This window comes from Tachyglossus aculeatus, chromosome 22 (assembly GCF_015852505.1).
Source record: "Tachyglossus aculeatus isolate mTacAcu1 chromosome 22, mTacAcu1.pri, whole genome shotgun sequence".
Classification (NCBI taxonomy): domain Eukaryota; kingdom Metazoa; phylum Chordata; class Mammalia; order Monotremata; family Tachyglossidae; genus Tachyglossus; species Tachyglossus aculeatus.
Window position 1 is genome coordinate 15,940,625 of NC_052087.1, and position 19,496 is coordinate 15,960,120.

Sequence of the window (19,496 nt, forward strand, 5' to 3'; positions counted from 1 at the left end):
CGAGGGATCTACAGTGAACTTTTTTTTATTACTATAGGGTTTCCTCATCACATTTATTACCATATTAAGGTGAAGCAACAAATTACATTGCAGTCTGTGGAAAATACATCCCACAATATTATATTCTCAGTGCACCCATGTTTGAGGAACACATTAATTATGAGTTCTGGGGTATGTCTGCACTTATATTCTCAGAAAAGAAATGATGTGGGTAGCCTGTCCACCCTTTGTCTTTGAAGGTGATACTATGATTAGGGAGAGCTTCTCTACAAAAGACTGATGCGTGGCTGGCGCTATTCTACATTGTGTGCACGAAAGACATTTCCTTGCTGTGCCAAGGCATCTACCCCAAATGTAGCCTTCTTGTTCTTGCCTCTTGGTATCCTATTCTTCATCCAACCTTCACTCAAGGACAGCAACCCCTCTCCTGATTGTTCCCTGCCTTGCTGATCTGTCTGTAGTGGTAGTTTCTAATTGTCTTCTACAGTGGCTGTACTGCTTGAGATTGAAATTCATAAAGTCAGTTCCATGACTAGTAGCTTAGTATCCTGCTAGGGTCCATTCTCCTCACATATCCAGCCCACTGAAGCTGATTTTCATTGTCTCATGCTGGTGAGTTGGCATTTTGGGCATAAAGTAGAAAAAAATGCACTTAGCAGGAAAAATAGAAATCTGAAGTTGGAAGACCAGGATCCTCGTTTACTGGATTTAAACCAAGCCTCTCCAGAAAATAGCTAAGAACTTTACTAATTTAGTTTCAGCACAGTCCACCTCTGCAAACACCTCCAGAATGGGAGGTGACTCAGAGAGAGACTAGAAAGTGAAGGGTTAGCCAAGGAGATGATAAGTACCAACCCTAGCAGTGGTGACGTTGTATCTGTGCAGACCAGAAAGAACTCCTGCTTGAGGAGATGCATCCACAGAGCCATTTGCTACATTTCAGAGTCAAGCCTCCACAGGACAGTTTCTCTATTTAGAGAAGCTGATCGGAGTGACTCACTAATGAAAGGGAGTGCAAACATTATCTGGCTCTGGCTCAGTTGTGGTGGACCTTGCACCTGATGATAACAAGGCCGTTGATGTTGAAACTCACCTCTGCTCACAGCTATGGGATTTCAGAAGAAAAACAAAAGCAATCCAGGAAAGCTTCAGCGGACAACGTCAGCCGTAACAATCTTTCAATGGGTCATTGGATCAGATGCAGTTTTATTGGTTTGACAGTTTGGAGATGACTGCTGATGCCAGCCCAGAAGATAAAGGCAGCAGGAGCAACTGAGTTATAGAAATGATCAGTTTGGGAATGACCTATTGAGAATGACCAAAGTCGATCAGATGTTGGAGATAGGAAAACAACCACTAAACAGCTATAATTTAGGCTGAGGGAGAAATGAATGGAAAAAAAACCCCAAAATTCAATCTACATGAAAATTGATTTCTACTTCCTTGATCAAAGCTCTCTACCACACAAAAAATATCCCCCTAACAACTATTCTGGCCCCTAACCAGGAAACACTTCACTGTGAAGGGACATAGTTCAGGCTTTTACTAAATTTCTTACTATAGTAAACTTAATTCTCTAAATGTTCAGCTTGGAGGAAATACTTTCAATTCTTCTTTCTCCATTTATGTAGATAATTAATAAAAATGATGTTTCAAAGAGGAATTTGGCAGTTAAAACATTTAACCTTGAAACTCCTCTCTGCTTTGTTGAATGACAAGGGTAAATTGCAGAGATAAATCTAATTCCCACGTTAACCAAAGAGCAGTGGATGAGTGAATATAAATCATGCCATGGGACAAATTCATTTTGTGGGAACTCTTTTATTAGTTACAGTCACTCTTCTTTGATTCTTTGAGATTAATGTCTGCCTTTATTTTAGGTCTACCTTTCACGTTAATGTCTGTCTCCCCCTCTTAGACTGTAAGCTTATTATGGGCAGAGAACATGTCTGCTAATTGTATTGTGCAGAATAGTGTTCTGCACATCATGATGATGATGGTATTTGTTAAGCACTTACTATGTGCCAAGCACTGTTCTAAGCACTGGGGGAGATACAAGGTGACCAGGTTGTCCCACATGGAGCTCACAGTCTTAATCCCCATTTTCCAGATGAGGTAACAGAGGCATAGAGAAGTGAAGTGACTTGTCCAAAGTCACACAGCTGACAAATGGTGCAGCTGGGAACCCATGACCTCTGACTCCCAAGCCCGTGCTCTTTCCACTGAGACATGCTATTTCTCTGTAAGTGTTCAATAAATGTTATTTAATGATTGATACTTCATTTAAGTTTGTATTTTTAAATTACCCTTACAGGAAATTTTTGCCTGAACAGATATAAACATTAGACGCTATAGGCAAAGAGTTAATTTGCACAGGTAGTAGGATCTCCTGACCTCAGCAAAATACACAGTTTGCATTGGGGCCTGGTGGTTTATTTAGTTATTCCCTGCTCTGTCGCTAGCCTTTGGATCCTTGCTTCCAAATACCTTAATTGATGAGACTAGCACATTTCATATCCCTCACAAGGTTATGGAAAAAATAACTTTCATTAAGATTCTTAGTAGAAATATGAAGTAAAAAGATGGTTCTAACTCCTTACTAAAATTATTTTATCAATTAATACTGCACAAGAAATGAAAATAGTGAAGATCCATGCAAGGTATCATTTTGACTGAGTCTTTTAGCATATCGTTAAGTCATTTTGTAGTATCTTTCATTACCAGAAACATCTGCTGGTCAACTACAAGCCAAATTCTGACCCCGGGGACCAGCAGGCAATACCCAAGAAAGGAGCCAGATACTTTGAGTAGAAGAGTTGCTCCCAACCACAAGCCTTTGGCGGCCTGTTTCAACACGCACTGATGCAGGTGGTGAGAGGTTTCACTGACAGCTCCCTTGCCAGACGGCATGTCCGCAGTGCAAAGAGGGTACAGCTCTGGTCACGTGATCCAAAAATATTTCGCTACTAGATCTCTAAAGTCGGCAGCTACAGTCCCCTGATGCAGATCTAACATTTCTGAACAATTCTCATGTTCCAGCCTGGGCTAAGAAGGTCAGCTTCTGAACAACAGTTTGAAGCAGGTAGAGCCAACTTTCCAAGGCCAAATCCCCTCGCCTCAGAAGCCCTCACTTCCAGTTGTGGGTCATGTTGCATCAGGGAAGCCGGGAAGAACCTCAACACTTTCCCAGCAAGTGCATGGATGGGCTTTGGAGACCTGCCACCATGCTGGCAACCCAAGACACCACATTTCTGGCATGTGATGAGAAAGTTTTGCTGATATTTCATTTATTTATTCCAGTTCACAGAAATGAAAACAGAGTCCTCCTTAAATCCTGTCAAGGTTTGAAGAACAATGTGCCATTCCTGAAAACCTAAGTCCTCTGTTATATCTCTTACAGTTGTTTATTTAGCCTACTACTGGGCAGTGACACTGCTCCAATTGATACTGGGAATTAATTAAAAGGACAATGACCATAGGGTTTGGAACCTAAACTGTTTTAACCTTTTTAATAAGGAACAGGTATTTTTCTGTATTTTTTCAAATTCTTCATTGTGTTGGAAAAGTAGTTTCATATTTCCATGGCATTTGCTGCCCTCTGTAGGGCATTCAATATAGCATATACATCTTTACTACAACACATATCACTTTCCTTCAGATTTCCAAGATTAAGCTCATATTCATACATGTGTGTCTGTGTGGTGTCTGATGATACTGATGCCATAACCAACAGTTCTTTCCATCCAGTGTACACACAAACATTGTTCTCTGCTACACTCTTTCTTCCATTTGCTACCCTAAGGGCTTGGGGCCTCTTTTATTTCTATCTCTTGGGGTAACACTTTTCAAGGCCCCTGTTCTGAGGAGCTATCAAATTTAATCAATCAATTAAATCATTTTTTGAGCTCTTTCTCTGTGCTGAGCACTGTACCAAGTGCTTGGAAGAGTGCAGTAGAGAGTTAGATGTAATTCCGATCCACTCATTTCCCCTAAATTCCACATAAGCAGAGGATATAGGCTGGCCTGGAGTGAATGAATTATATTTTTGTAATATTCTGCTTTGTTCTCACCCTTCCTTTGTGAATACAGTATGATCTTAAAGAACATAAAAGCTACAGTTGTTATGATAGAAATGGTCTGCGGGAGGCACCAGAGTTTGACTATCGTCAGTCTTTCTAACATTTTTCTTTCCTTTTTTTGGTCTTGTTACAGATAGAGTTGTTAACCGTTTCTTATTACTTGTGGAATTTCAGAAAAAAAAATACAATGAACCCTACTTCTGATTGAAGTAGAGAACAGGAAAAAATGAAGAATTCCCCTCCTCCCCTATTTCCATTTTCTCTTATGAGTAAGCCAAGAGGAGCAAGATGATTATTCATCCTCCTTGGATACCATCTGCTAAACATCCTCTAAATGCTTAGGATTGAACCAATTACTAGAAAGTGACCCACTTTACATGTCCCAAGATGAGCTTTTTATTATCACTAAATGGCTCCCAAACCCACAGGCTGATTCACTGACTTCGATCGATTCGACAAAGGGAGGCTCACAAAGTTATTATTTCACTTTTGTGTACCGAAATACTCATAGCAGATAAAATGCAAGCATATATTAATGGAAAAGATTTTGTGAAAGATGGCTGCTCTAAAATCAGAAGAAGGTAATGACTGAGAGAAATTTCATTATTCACTCTATAAAATACCTAGGTGTTATAATGTTTATAAGCCTAATAAAAGCTATTACAAAAGTACTCTGCAATGGTGAATAGAATCTCAGGCACAGTACTAATACAGTGACTTAACATTGTTTTCAGGTACTTGGATTTAGCCATTTCACTAAGGAGAGGACTGAGATCTGTGGGCTTGGAACAACCATACACTTAAATAGTTTTGTCCTTCCCAAACTATAAAACTTTGAATATTCACTTAAATGCTAAATGCCTAGAAACACTGTCAAATGACTAACCTGAAGAAGAAAAATAATTTCAGAAAATGCCACTCAATTGAACATCTGTTGTTGATGTTCAGCTGTACTCAACCCTGGGATAAATGGCTTCCACAAATCCACAACACTGAAGCATCTTCTTCTCCAAATTTATATCAAATGATGCTTGAAATTAAGTTTAAATTATGTGGGTTTGACACTTTTCACATAGAATATGAAAGGCTGGTAAATTGTGTGATTTATTACCTAAACTCTGTCATGCATCAAATGGTCATTTTCCATTTCTATCATCCCACTAATCATTCATCTCCTGATTAATGCTTTTTATAAATTACTCTCTCTATGTCATTCAAACCTATGGCAGCCAATGCCAGATTTTAAAACATTTTGGAAAAAAAAAGGAGATTTTGAAACCCCCAATTTCATGCACTGACCGAACTGTCACACCACAAATCCACCTATTTGAACAGTGCACTTACTGACTCACATTTTCAGATAGAGGTGATGATTGAAGGGTAAAATGTTATCAGTTTAAAATAGCACAGGGATTTGGCTCTACTCCCCAGTGCAAATGAGGCCAAGGGAATAGCTCCCCAAGACAATCCATGTTTATAGACTCTGTGAGCTGTTTGTGCCACAGCCAGTCTCCATAGTAGAACAGTGTGTCAGTATCAATAGTACTTATTGAACACACAATACTCGATGCTTGAGAGTGAGACAGCATGGCAGCAAAATTATATAAAAACAAGCTCTCGAACACCCAGCCTTCTTTCTACATAGTTTCTTGAGCCTTGCAAATCATTTGAGTTCTCTGATTGCTTTTGCATTTGAGTTCTCTGATCATTCCACAGAAAGGGCATTGTATAAAAGTTCAAGTGTTCCTATTATATTCCCAATTTTACCCAGATAGTGACATGGGTAATTTCTAGACAGAATTGCTCCTTTAACTTCACAACCCTGTTAAACTTTGGAAGTGAGCTCAGGTCTCATGGTTACCTAGTCCAACTGCTTGAACCATATTGTGACAAATTTATAGAGATTTTAAGTAAAAAAACTCAGTGGCTCCATAGCTCTTGTGTTACTTAGGGAAGGAAATAATGGTGGAGGTTGTAAAACCCTTGTATCGAAGCAGCGTGGTTCAGTGGAAAGAGCACGGGCTTTGAAGTCAAAGGTCATGGGTTCGAATCCCGGCTCCACCATATGTCAGCTGTGTGACCTTGGGCAAGTCACTTAACTTCTCTGAACCTCAGTTCCCTCATCTGTAAAATGGGGATTAAGACTGTGAGCCCCGCGTGGGACAACCTGATCACCTTGTATCCCCCCAGCGCTTAGAACAGTGCTTTGCACATAGTAAGCGCTTAACAAATGCCATTATTATTATTGTCTAACAACATGAGTCCTAACAACATGAGTTTAATAAAAAGCAATGGTGATCAAAGAGAAGATAATGGTGTTGATGGAATATGCCTAGAAGAGAGGACTGGTGTCAATGCCAGAGTAACAAATCATCAGAAGAGAGGATATGTGGCAGAGGAAGGAAGAAAAAAATAAAATTAAACAAAAAAAACCCAACAACACTACTCTTCCCTCTTATAAAAGCTTCAACATTGTAAGTGAAAAGTTACTCGATAAAGACAATTGGACAGTGTCTTGACCAACAGCTTAATCACAAGCTGTTTCATGGGCAGAGATAGTCCTTGGGCTCCACGGAGTCACTTAGTCTAGTCAGCTTTCTCACTTTAAGTGACAGATCATAATCAAATGCAATCTGAACTCTTAACAGGCACACAAGCTTATTCAAAATTTTAAGTTTAATGGAGTTGGAGTCCACAAATTTCTAATTCACGTGTGGCCCAAGCTCCTTAAAGGGCAAGAATCATGTCTACATAGTCTATTGTACTCTCCCAAGTGCTTAGTACACTGCTCCACACACAGTTAGTGATCAATAAGTATCACTGATTGGTTACTCAACCTAGTGTTGAGTAAGCATTAGGCTCAGAAACCACCGCATTTACGGATTCCCAGGAAAGACTTCTGCAGAGTGGAACTGTGTGACAATGGGCAAGTCAGTTCAGTTCTCTGTGCCTCAGTTCCCTCATATGTCAAATGGGGATTAAGACTGTGAGCCTTGTGAGGGACAAGGACTGTATCCAACCTGATTAACTTGTATCTACCACAGCTCTTATAACAGTGCCTGGCCCATAGTAAGCAATTAACAAATACCATCAAAAAAAGAAAAGCCCTAGATCCCAGAGGGAATCTTGATAGTTTGCATGGACATTTTATTCAATCATCACTGCTGATGGGAAGTTTCAAACTGAGCTGTCAGCAACTTGAGTATGCATAACTAAAACAGGCCATTATTAAAATTTTAGTCATGTGATGCACAGATTTTACCAATTTACAAAATTTTTATTGGCTTCTTCCAATTTAATCAAATTACTCATTCTCTTTCCTCTTATGCTGCTCTGTTTACTGTATCAGGAGAACAAAGGATATGCCCAAAGTTAATCATCAGAGTGAACATAAATTCCTATGAAAATCAAGTCATAGAAAAAAAGATTTTGCCTAGTGGAAAGAGCACAGACCTGGGAGTCAGAAGACCTGGGTTCTAGTTCTGGTTCTGCCACTTGCCTGCTGTGTGACCTTGGGCAAGTCACCTAGCTTCTCTGCATTTCAGTTTCCTCATCTGTAAACTAGGGATTCAATATTCATTCTCCATCCTTAGACTGTAAGCTCAATGTGGACCGGGGGCTGTGTTGACTTGATTACCTTATATCTACCCCAGGGCTTAACAAATGCCACTTTTAAAACAATGATGATGATTCCAAAAATGGCTTTTCTAAACTCACCCATCTTTGAATGAGCCTTTCAGTTAAGTACCAAGAACACTCAGTTCAGATTTACATCTTTACTGCACATGCAACACGTACATATCAACCCTTCATTTAAGAAACACAGGATAGATAGCCAACCTATCATACAGAGGCAGAAAAACATTTTCACCACAGCTATGTCTCAGACTCATCATCCTTCTAGGGATATATGTAAATGTAGAAACAGAGCTTGCCCCCCTGGATGCTATTTTGGGGGGGATGAAGAAGGCAACCCTAAATTGTTCATCGCTGCTGTATTTGAACGCCCAAGTACTGGCACCGTACCTTCTGATGGGGAAAAATGAATACATGTCACCCAAAGTGCCAGAATGGAGACACCATACAATTAAAAAATGGTAAAGTTAGAAAAATGGAAAAAATTATGCAAAGAGTTACCTACCTTTCTCATAGCTGCTGGAAGATGGTGGCGGTGGTGGTGGTGGTGGCGGTGGTGGGGAGGTGATGGGTTTTGATTTGTCATAGTTGTTAAAGCTCTGACTGCGCCGATTGTTGGCGCTAATGGACCCACGAGATTTGGCTTCACTGCCCGCAGTGGATACCCTCGTAGTAGGACCTGGGAGTCTGCAATGAAAACCAAAAGACAGGAACCTGGGTCAGGGGAGAAAACCATACCTGAGAAGAGAGGAATCCAAGGAAGTGCCACAGGCCCAGGGCTAAAGAAGGCTTAAAAGTAAGGGATTGTAGTTAAATCACCACAAAGATTATGTAAAGGGAGGGGACAAACTTGAAACAGGAAAGGCTCTGTGCTTTCAGATTGTAAACAGGTTAAAGCTATGAAACCATTTCCATTTTCTTTTGGCTTGGATACTTCTAACAATCAACACATCAAGCCATGCTGTTTTAACTCACCTGAGTCAGTGTGCTAAAAAGGGTCTGAGGCTTTAAAATCTCTTACCAGTCTAGCATTAGCTATCGAGAGAACTGCTTACCACACTTACCAGTGCACAAATAAGAATTTATAATCTTTAGCAACAGAATTACTAAACATAAAACAGAATCCAAAACATCCTAAATGCAAGCCAGTGGATCAGGTCTAAACAATAGAGACGGGTACCTTCCCTTCTCTCAGTGCCTGACTACCCTGTTCTCAAAAACCACATCCTCGAGTTCATCTTATCTAAATAGTTTGTGGCTAAATGTGTCCTAACACTTTCCAGAATTCATGAAATAAGAGATGTGATTCATGCTCATTTTGGAAATCCAGTTAGAAGTCCTCTCTATTTCTTCACCTCCAATTTTGAGCAAGTCCTTTCATTCAACTCTGACAGGAAAAGCTTTGGGTGATTTCAGATAAAGAGCTGTTTAATAGGCACTGATTATGAAAAAAATACTTCTTTCTATTAAATGTCTACTCAGCTGACATATGCTGCTGAATGGCAAACACATTTAAATTAAACCAAGCGATAATTCTGAATTTTAAACTAGTGAAGCAAGCAGACCTCTCTTTACATGCAAATCCTTAAGTACCAGTCAAAGATGAGTGGAGTCTGGAAGCACTTCTATATATGCAAGTAATCTCTTTAAAACTCTTCTCGCTGGCAGAGCAAGAAAGATAACTTATGCTGTAAATACAGAACATGAGATGGTGTGAGGGCACCATAAAAATTTCTATTGCTAGGAATTTGGAGTAACTCCATTACTCATGGCTTCAAGAGCCATTAGTGAGTGGAGAAAAGGGTAGCAGCTCTTTTCCTAATAAGTGGCAAAAAACCTTGCAATCAGCTCTTTCCATCTCAAATCTTGTTTATACCCTGTTTTGTTTTCCTTCAGCTCTTTTGAAGAGGTCAATTGTGCTGTCAAGGCAGATTTCAAAGATGGTGCAATTGAGGCCACCATTCGGGAACTTGACCTTTCACGCACAGCTTGGAAAACAAACTTTGCCTTTTGGAAAACCGCACCACATTTCTATCCTTATTCTGGGATAGGACTTAACATCACCCTGTCCACTTTCTGTCACATCTATGGTCATAAACTCTTAGCACCCAATGCCAAATAGTTAAAACCTGATTGAGGCACCAGCCCGGCCTCTGCAACTGCTGACTTGTGGGCCCATCTGGTCAGGCTGGTTTCACATATTTGGCGATTCATGACCATATATGTGATTGAAAATGGATTATAGACTTGCTCAAAAATGATGTCACTGGAACAGCATGTAGCTATGTGGTGCACTTTACAGCTTTTCCACTAAAAGGAGAATTCCAAAAGAGTTGAGGACCTAAAGATGCAGTAAAGAGGCCACTTTTTTAAATACTAAAAAGAATTATTTCCATAATTCTTTGGCTACCAAAAGGGGGAGACCTATAGCAAGAAAGAAGCAGGGAGAGTCTTGGATCCCCAAGACTTTAGCACAACTGAAACCAGTTTATTTTACAGCAAGCATACTTGTTGGGTAGTTAGGCATGGAGCTAAGCAAAGAAGACTGGCTCAAAATCCCAGGGGTGGGGGTGAATTAATCTCTACAACTCCCAAGTGTTTAGTACAGTCAGTGTTCTGTACATAGGAAGGGGTCAATATATATCACTGATTGACTGAGGGCTGAGCCCAAGGCATCCTGCCCCACCTGCCTCTCCTGCCAACTTGGGGTATAGCATGTTTATCCTGTTGGCCTCTCCCCAACTTTGACTCTCACTCTTGAAGCAGCATGGACTAGTGGAAAGAGCAAAGGACTGAGAATCAGAGAGCTGGGTTCTAATCCCAAATCCACAATTTACCTCCTGTGTAACCTTAGGAAAGATACTTAAATGCTCTCTACCTCAGTTTCCTAATCTGTAAAATTAGGCTCAAAGTGTTACCCCTTCCCCTTAAACTGAGAGAGACTTTATCTGATTGTATTGTATCTACTTCTCTTTAAGGGTAGTGGCCCATTAAGGCTTAACAAACACCTTAAATGTTGTTGCTATTATTACCTCTACAGTGACCATTGTTCCAGGACTGAAATTAGAATTGGGTAGGGAAGCGCATGTGCACACTACCTGGAAGTTAAGAAGGGGAAGGTACAATTTTCTCTGGAAGGCATTGGGATAATACGGTGCAACCCCCCTGATCAATGTTTGATTTGTACTGGGGCTTGTTGGGAGTCAACCTAGATCCCTCTGGAATAGGCAATTCAGTTATAAATGTAAAAATGAAATTTGGACTTTAGATTTCTAAACCCTTAAGTACTTTATGCACAAAACCAGTTGAACATACATATAGAACTATAATAGTAGGCTGCTCTTTCCTGTTACTAGCCAAGTGGACTAGTAGTATTGCTACTGGTGAAAACAACAAGATCACTGCCACACATGGACTCATTTTACATTTAAAATGTAAACTGACAGAATTTCTTGCTCACAGGTAACCCTTATTACAAATTAAGCCCTGATTTTAACCCAACAATCTCATCGCTTTGATCCAGCATTGCCCAGAGAGGGTTGGTAGCCAGACTTGGGTATGGAGTAAGGTTTTTTTGAGAGCACATGAATTGAAGGAACTCTCCTCAGGGAGAACAGCTAGTATTCCTTTTCTTTTGTTTTTGGTGCCAGAACCTCTGTTAGTTAGGTTTAGTAGCTTTGTGGGATTAACACACTTAATTGTTTTGGTGGAAGGAAGGATATCTTGTTTCTCTGTCTCTTTGGCTTTAGCACAATGCTTCATTACCCCCAGCCATTCCAGGAACCGGAGATTCAAGGAGACATGGGGGTGAGCTGAATGACAAAAGCATAGAATCGTGCAGCAGTAGGAACTCTGTAACATGGACCCTTAGCCTCTGTGTTCATTCATTCATTCGTATTTATTGAGCACTTACTGTGTGCAGAGCGCTGTACTAAGCGCTTGGGAAGTACAAGTTGGCAACATATAGAGACGGTCCCTACCCAACAGTGGGCTCACAGTCGAGAAGGGGGAGACAGAGAACGAAACAAAACATATTAGCAAAATAAAATAAATAGAATAAATATGTACAAATAAAATAGAATAATAAATATGTACGAACATATATACAGGTGCTATGGGGAGGGGAAGGAGGTAAGGCGGGGGGGATGGGGAAGAGGAGGGGGAGAGGAAGGAGGGAGCTCAGTCTGGGATGGCCTCCTGGAGGAGGTGAGCTCTCAGTAGGCCTTTGAAGGGAGGAAGAGAGCTAGCTTGGCGGATGTGCGGAGGGAGGGCATTCCAGGCCAGGGGGATGACATGGGCTGGGGGTCGATGGCTGGATGGGCGAGAACGAGGCACGGTGAGGAGATTAGCGGCAGAAGAGTGGAGGGTTCAGGCTGGGCTGAAAAAGGAGAGCAGGGAGGTGAGGTAGGAGGGGGCAAGGTGATGGAGAGCCTTGAAGCTGAGGGTGAGGAGTTGTGTGTTGAATTACCTTTGTCGTTATTAGTAGCAACATATAGAGACAGTCCCTACCCAACAGTGGGCTCACAGTCTAGAAGGGGAAGACAGAGAACAAAACAAAACATATTAACAAAATAAAATGAATAGAATAAATATGTACAAATAGAGTAATAAATACGTACAAGCATATATACAGGTGCTGTGGGGAGGGGAAGGAGGTAAGGTGGGGGGGATGGGGAAGAGGAGGGGGAGAGGAAGGAGGGAGCTCAGTCTGGGAAGGCCTCCTGGAGGAGGTGAGCCCTCAGTAGGCCTTGAAGGGAGGAAGAGAGCTAGCTTGGCTGATGTGCAGAGGGAGGGCATTCCAGGCCAGGGGGATGACGTGGGCTGGGGGTCGATGGCGGGACAGGCGGAAACGAGGCATGGTGAGGAGATTAGTGGCAGAGGAGTGGAGGGTGTGGGCTGGGCTGTGGAAGGAGAGAAGGGAGGTTAGGTAGGAGGGGGTGAGGTGATGGAGAGCCTTGATGCTGAGGGTAAGGAGTTGTGTGTTGAATTACCTTTATTGTTATTAGTAATTTTCCTATGTGAAATAGGACAATTCTAAAAAGAGATCTATGGTAGTGGTATGTATAGACCACCTCTTGGATGCAATAGATGACTAAGTGCTTGGGACGGTACAAAAACAGATACATGAGAAACGTTTTCGTACTACAACTAACTAACATTCTAACAGGGGAGACCCAATCGACCCCTAGCAGGGAGGAGAATAGCCTGCTGACTTGTGAGGTTTTCCTTCAGTGTGGGAAAATCTGAACAGGTAACCCCAACAACAGTTGAAAATACATTTAGTTACCATTTTCCTTAGGGAAAGAGAGGAAGAAGGTATGAAAAAAGGAAATGTACTTTATGTTTTGATAGTCCAGGCTAGTTTGGTAACATGATTTTAAAAGGAACCTGATGTTAGATCATCAACTGGCATTGTTAAAGCTGACGGAAAAACCAGAGAGGCAATAGTGCCTAGTGGAAAGAGCATAGGCTGGGCATCGGAAGACCTGGGCTATAATCCCAGATTTGCCACTTGCCTGCTTTAGGAATCCAAGCAAATCACTTAACTTCCCTGTGCCCCAGTTTCCTACCAATGAAGATAAAATACTCTATCTTCTTCTTAGATTGTGAGTCCTATGGGGGGCTGGGAATGTCCACTCTGATTCTTTTGAATCTACCTCTGATCTTAGCATGGTGCATGACACATAATTCATAATGCCATTTATAAACACACACACACACACACACATATATATATATATATATATATATATATATATAAAATACAAAAACATATGAAATGTATGCTGCAGTGTGATACAAGGGAAGTGGTGGAACAAATAAAAGAATAAAAAAGACCATCTGCTAACCCACTGTTGTTTTCTTTGTTCTGCACATTTCTGAAAACAGAAGACTGTCAAACTATTATCCACAGCATGCAACCTGTAAGAGCTCCCTGAGTTCTCCCGTGCTGTACGTGCTGGTAGGAGAGGAAATTTCTACACCAGCTTCACTTCAAAGATCAAGAGAAGAGAAAGACAGAAAGCAGGGGGAGTAGCAGCTTGCATGCACATGCTTGGAAGCTCAAAGGCAGTCAGAGCAGAAGAGCCGTTTTGAAAACAAAGTCATTAAATTGAAAATTCCACGTTACCGCAGCATCTGTCATTTAATATCACAGCTTTTGAGGGCCACACTCTCAACCCCACCAAGTTCGGTCTCAAAAGTGCTCACTGAAAAAGCAATGCCAGTGTTAACCCTAGGGGATACCCTCATGATCCAAATCACTTGGGAACAAGCTCAGGCAAGACTCAAGGCTTCTAAAGACACCATCAAGGATACGGAAGAGACATAACTAAGGAGGGATCAGGAAGGGGAGCTCACGACAAAGAAGTCACTCCATGCGAACCCATCTTTTTCATGCTTTTCCTCAGAATTAGCAAGATCTTCTCAGAGGTCCAGAATTCAAAGGGGCAATGCTCTAAGGTATATTCCTAGCTCCTTAGAGATCTTCCAGCATCTCACCACCCAACTTTCTTTTAAGACTTCACTTATAGTTTCCTTCCCTTGGGGTAAGAGGGCAGGGACAGCCAGAAGAAAGGAATATCTCCTTAGAGTGCTCTGCATATAGGCACGCCCTAAATACTAACACCTTTGCATCAGGTGCATGTCTGCTGACTTCCAGACCAATGATGGCTTTTTTTGTGGAATTGAATATGACTGTAGATAATTATTTCCCTTTTCTCTCCTTTTCCTCCATTTGTTTTATTACTTCCGCACCTTTACTTTCTTCTAATCCCTTTTTAACTGGGTGGTGGTAGTGCTAATGACACCAAAAATACCTTAGAAGATCCTCTTTGCCAGTAAAATGCATGTTCACTTTGTCTTTTCATTATGTTGAAAAGGGTGGCCCCAGTCTCTAAGCTCTCAGAAGAATGAAAGGGAGATTTAGACCTTCCCCATGTTCTTCTGCCTGGAGCCTGTGCATGTGCTTCTTTTCTTGGAAAACACGGAATCTAAGTTTCATTGACTTGACAGTAGCAGAGTCCAGACTTGGAGAGGAGAGAATAACAAGGCATTTCTGCTCAGTGGGAAGTTACAGAGAAGAGGTAAAATCTGTGTGAAACAGGAGCCAGGGAGAAGAAATAGACGGAAGTTAATTGGGAACACTTCTATTTTTTTAAATGTGCTGTTGCTCCCATTTTTAACCGGAAAGGACATTTTCAGAGAAACTGAATGTAAGTACTAATGAGAAAATGTTCATGTGCTAAGTCCCAATAACTCTGTAAACTCTTCTAGGTCAAGGACTATATCCTAAGTTTTAATGTCAGTTCTAATCAGAGGTATTTATTGACTGATAACTTACCATGTGCAAAGCACCATACTAAACTCTTATGGGAATTGTTGAGCAATTACTGTGTACTGCACTAAGTGCTAGGCAGATACAAGACAACCAAGTTGGACACAGTCCATGTCCCACATGAGGCTCAAAGTCTTAATCCTCATTTTATATCTGAGGTAACTGGGGCTCAGAGAAGTGAGGTGACTTAGCCAAGGTCATACAGAAGACAAGTGGAGATGCCATTACTAGAACCTAGGTCCTTCTGACCCCTAGGCCTGTGTGCTATCCACAAGGCCATGCTACTTCTCAGTGCTTGCATTAAGCATTCTCAAGAGATATTTCTAAATTCTTGTCTTTCTTGCCCTCTTGCTCCAAGGGAAGTAGACTAGTGGGTGAAGTATTAAAATAAATTTAGGTGATTAAGCACCAAATATAGCAGCACTCTCTACAACCTGTACCCTTGAATGAGTGAATCAAGGGACACTTACAGTACGTCAGCGGGCACTTTGAAACAATTGTTCAGTCGATTAGGGCTGAACCAAAATGGTAAGTCTTTAAAGAACCAGTCACAGCCATAACAATATCTGGAGGGCTGCTTATGGCTAAAGACTATTCGGAAGGTATTAATAATGAGTATATGGGTATTTCCAGACTGTTCTGTGAGGTCCTTTCAAGACTTAATGTGCAAATTCATTTTCAAAGAGATAAAATGTTTTCAACTGCAGAGCACCTGGCGCAGAAACAAGACATCCATCTCTTCTGCCGCTGGACCTCATCTGACAACACTCAATCTTGCTCCAATTTTTTAATTGTAAAGAGAAAACCAGCCTTATGGCAGCATTTTCAACAATATGAAAAAAAACTCAGCACACACAGCACACTTCCATGAGGAGGGAGTTGCTGGGGATTGGGTGAAAAGGGGAGGGAGGAGCAAGGGGCAAACACAATATGAAGAACCGCCAAAGAACAAAGGCCTTAATAATGCCATTGATTTGGGCTTTATTGTATGAGGCCAAGCCCTAAACCCAAATTAAATCCAGTAAACCTTTGGGCTCCTATCCTTTTTTTAAGCCCTTCTCTGCCCCCCACCTCCTTGACTACCTCCATTCCAACTGCAAGACAATCTTTGATTGCCAACCGCCATGTGTTCTTTGTTAATTTGAATCCCCAAACATGCAACAAGGGAGAAAACCACAAGTTTTTCAGTGAGGGTAGAGGGTGAGATTTTATTTCATGCTTGCAGAAGAGGAATAAACGCTAACCTAGAAGTCTTTTTCTGACTGAGTGTGAACCGGATGATTTTGCTTTGAGATGAGTCCCTGGATGATGCACTGTACAACAGGAAAGAAAAAGCGGAAGATATGAGTGAATGGAGAAAAGCCATTTTGAAAAACAAAAAAACCCCAATACTCAATGGACAAGATATTGATTATTGAATAGATTCACCTCCTGGGCCCTCACACCAACCCCTACTTCCCCAAGCTCCTTTTGGAATTCCGACAGCTTCTTTTTGGGATGTGTCTTCCTCAAGTTTAGGAATTTCCATTATGTGGGAACTGACAGTCAATAACCTATGTACAGGGTCAGCTTATATCTGGTTTTCAGGCAATTCCCAAACAATCTCCAGTTTTATCTCCTCCCACCCTCAGTTATTTTAACTTAACAACAAATACAATGAATGCTATATTGTAACTGAAAACACCAGATTTCAGTCAAATACATTAACGATGTAGTCTTCTATAAAATTTATAGATTAGATGTTCTGCATTCTTTTTTTATTCTGCTACTCAGAGTGTGTTTCAGATTAATAAACCACTGTGGTGACACCAAACATGGCTACAAATGTTTTAAGACTTCACTGCTGCTATTAATTTTCACTCCTTGGGGTGTGGAAATGGTCACTTAAATGTAGTCTCCCATCCACCAAGCCTACATAGAGAGCACTGATGTTATGGCAAGGAATTAGCACATCTGCAAAAACTGTCAGTACTTGGTTCATTCAATCGTATTTTTGAGTGAACTAAGTACTGACAGTTTTTCCAAGAGTGAAATAAAAATGTTTTGCTACCTTTAGAACTTCACATATGGTGTTAGGGAGACTTTGAAGGGTGCAAATCTTGTAAATTTATTTTCTGCCTACCAGACTCTGCCTACAGGTCTCCCTGTATTGTATTTAGTTTTAATAACAATAGTTCATGCTGTACTATCAGGCTTAGATGAAAGCTACTAGCCAACCACTCTAAAAATAAATATGCACACTTGCTACACCAGGATCTAAAATAAGGTGGTGAGTCACAATGGTTTAGTGCAGGGTCTCATGTGGCTGGTGAGAAGGATTTGGTTTTATTCTTCTGGTTACGGATGTGGGTGATATCAAAGATCTTGTTAAACTGCCAGGGACAGAACCCCTATTAGTTTTATTTTAATTCTTGGCCAAGTACCAAAATTACTGTCCCTGTCAATGGACATGATCAGCCCATTCACCCCTGAAAAATTGCCTGTGACCCTTTATGAAATTCTTGCATGGCTAAGAAAGGCAAAATAAAAGAGCTTTTGCCTTTTACAACTTGAATTACTGCAATATCGTGCACTTGGAACACATGAAAAAAAATGCATCTTGAAGCTCTTTGACTTACAGAAAGCTCACATGCTTGTGATAAAGGCTTTTGAAATCAGTTCAGGAAATGAGTTTTACATATGGTGGCACACATGAAAGATGAAATTACAATAAAACTACTAATTAACTGGCACTTTTGACCTATAAAAATAAGCAGTACTCATGGACTCAGAAGGCTGCCATATCCCATGTGTTCCAATGCTTCTACAATCTCTCACTAACTATGACGAGTTCTCCGCAACCAGGATGCTTGGATGAAAAACCTGTTCCATGCAAGAGGAGGAACCACAGCAAGTTGCAAGGGGTATTCCTGTAAAAGTGGAATGAATTTGGAAGAGAATGCCCCACCTGGACTGCATTTCAGGTTGTGCTTTTAACTGCTGATGCAAAGCTGGCTGGGATGGTTGGCACTGGGTTTGGGATGTAGCTTGCACCTGCTGCTGAGGTTGTTGCACCCCAAGCTGGCACTGGTAGGGAGAGCTGGCTTGCTGGCATACGGCAGGAGTCGGCTGAGATGAAGGATGCTGGAGGGGTTGTTTCTGAGGCTGTTGCTGTTGCTGCTTGTAACGGGAAAGACTGAAGAAGAGACCTAAAATGGCCTTGAGATTTCCATTCCTGATTTCTGCAAAACAATAAAAGCTCCTTGTTAGACACGTGCCCCTTCTCTCTCCTCTACAATGAGCTGGTTCAGCCCTCATTTGGCTCTGTGATTCATTTGGAATTTAATTCCTATAGCATGCGGCAGACTTCCTGAAAACTTAATTGGTATCCCAGCTGATTAAAATTGGGCCTCAACCACAAAGAAATGAGTTTTCTCCCCTGCAGTGATTACAGTGGATACATTAGCAATGAGAGACAAATTGCAACCTAGTGTGGAAAAGTTTACAAGAGAATTTCCTTTAAGCAAGCAATACAGAAATCAAGTCACCTATCAAGTCTCCACTTGTTGGGAAGGAAACATTAACCCATCCAAGGGTGGGGAATCCCCACCCAAGGATCAGGATCATTCTGCTTTACACTGATTTTGCCATTCCTCCTGCATTATAAATACCACAAGTTTACCATGTAGCTGGAACTAAATCAGATTGCCCATACTGTCCTCCATCCAGGTAACAGTGATGATAAAAAATGCTGCTTTTCACTTCCAAAATACTGTGTTCATCAGGTAGGCAAACCATATCAGAGACTGTTCTGAAAGGGCTTTGTTCCAATCATAAAATCTTGCTTGGCCAACATTTTCCTCAGGAGCTGGGAGAAAATCCCTCTCCATTGTCAAAATAAAAAGAGAGACAGGGGGAGGGAGGGCAAGATTCCAGGAGAAGGTATTAGTTTTCAAATGGTTAAATGTGTCTCCCTTGAGAAGTCATTCATTCATTCATTCAATCGTATTTATGGAGCGCTTACTGTGTGCAGAGCACTGTACTAAGCGCTTGGGAAGTACAGGTTGGCAACATCTAGAGATGGTCACTACCCAACAGCGGGCTCACAGTCTAGAAGGGGGAGACAGAGAACAAAACAAATTAACAAAATAAAATAAGTAGAATAAATATGTACAAATAAACAAATAGAGTAATAAATACGTACAAACATATATACAAGATTAAGATTAAGATTATGGGAAGCAGCATGGCTCAGTGGAAAAAGCACAGGCTTTGGAGTCAGAGGTCATGGGTTCAAAACTCTGCCACTTAGCTGGGTGACTTTGGGCAAGTCATTTCACTTCTCTGTGCCTCAGTTGCCTCATCTGTAAAATGGGGATTAAGACTGTGAGCCCCACATGGGACAACCTGACCACCTTGTAAACTCCCCAGTGCCTGGAACAGTGCTTTGTACATAGTAAGCACTT

The 19,496-nt window shown here is 41.2% G+C and overlaps 1 protein-coding gene across 2 annotated transcripts in view; it reads right to left on the reverse strand.

Moving 5' to 3' along the window:
• The window catches only part of NAV2 (neuron navigator 2), a 361,092-nt gene that overhangs the window by 193,581 nt on the left and 148,015 nt on the right, over window positions 1–19,496 (reverse strand). Inside the window, exons 5-7 of one of the 2 annotated variants that reach the window (XM_038764951.1) lie at window positions 17,999–18,272; window positions 16,296–16,364; window positions 8,221–8,402 (exon numbers count right to left, since the gene is read on the reverse strand). In XM_038764951.1, the coding sequence (XP_038620879.1) occupies window positions 8,221–8,402; window positions 16,296–16,364; window positions 17,999–18,272 (525 nt within the window). The remainder of the gene's footprint in view (window positions 1–8,220; window positions 8,403–16,295; window positions 16,365–17,998; window positions 18,273–19,496) is intronic. The other variant, XM_038764952.1, reaches the window with a different exon arrangement.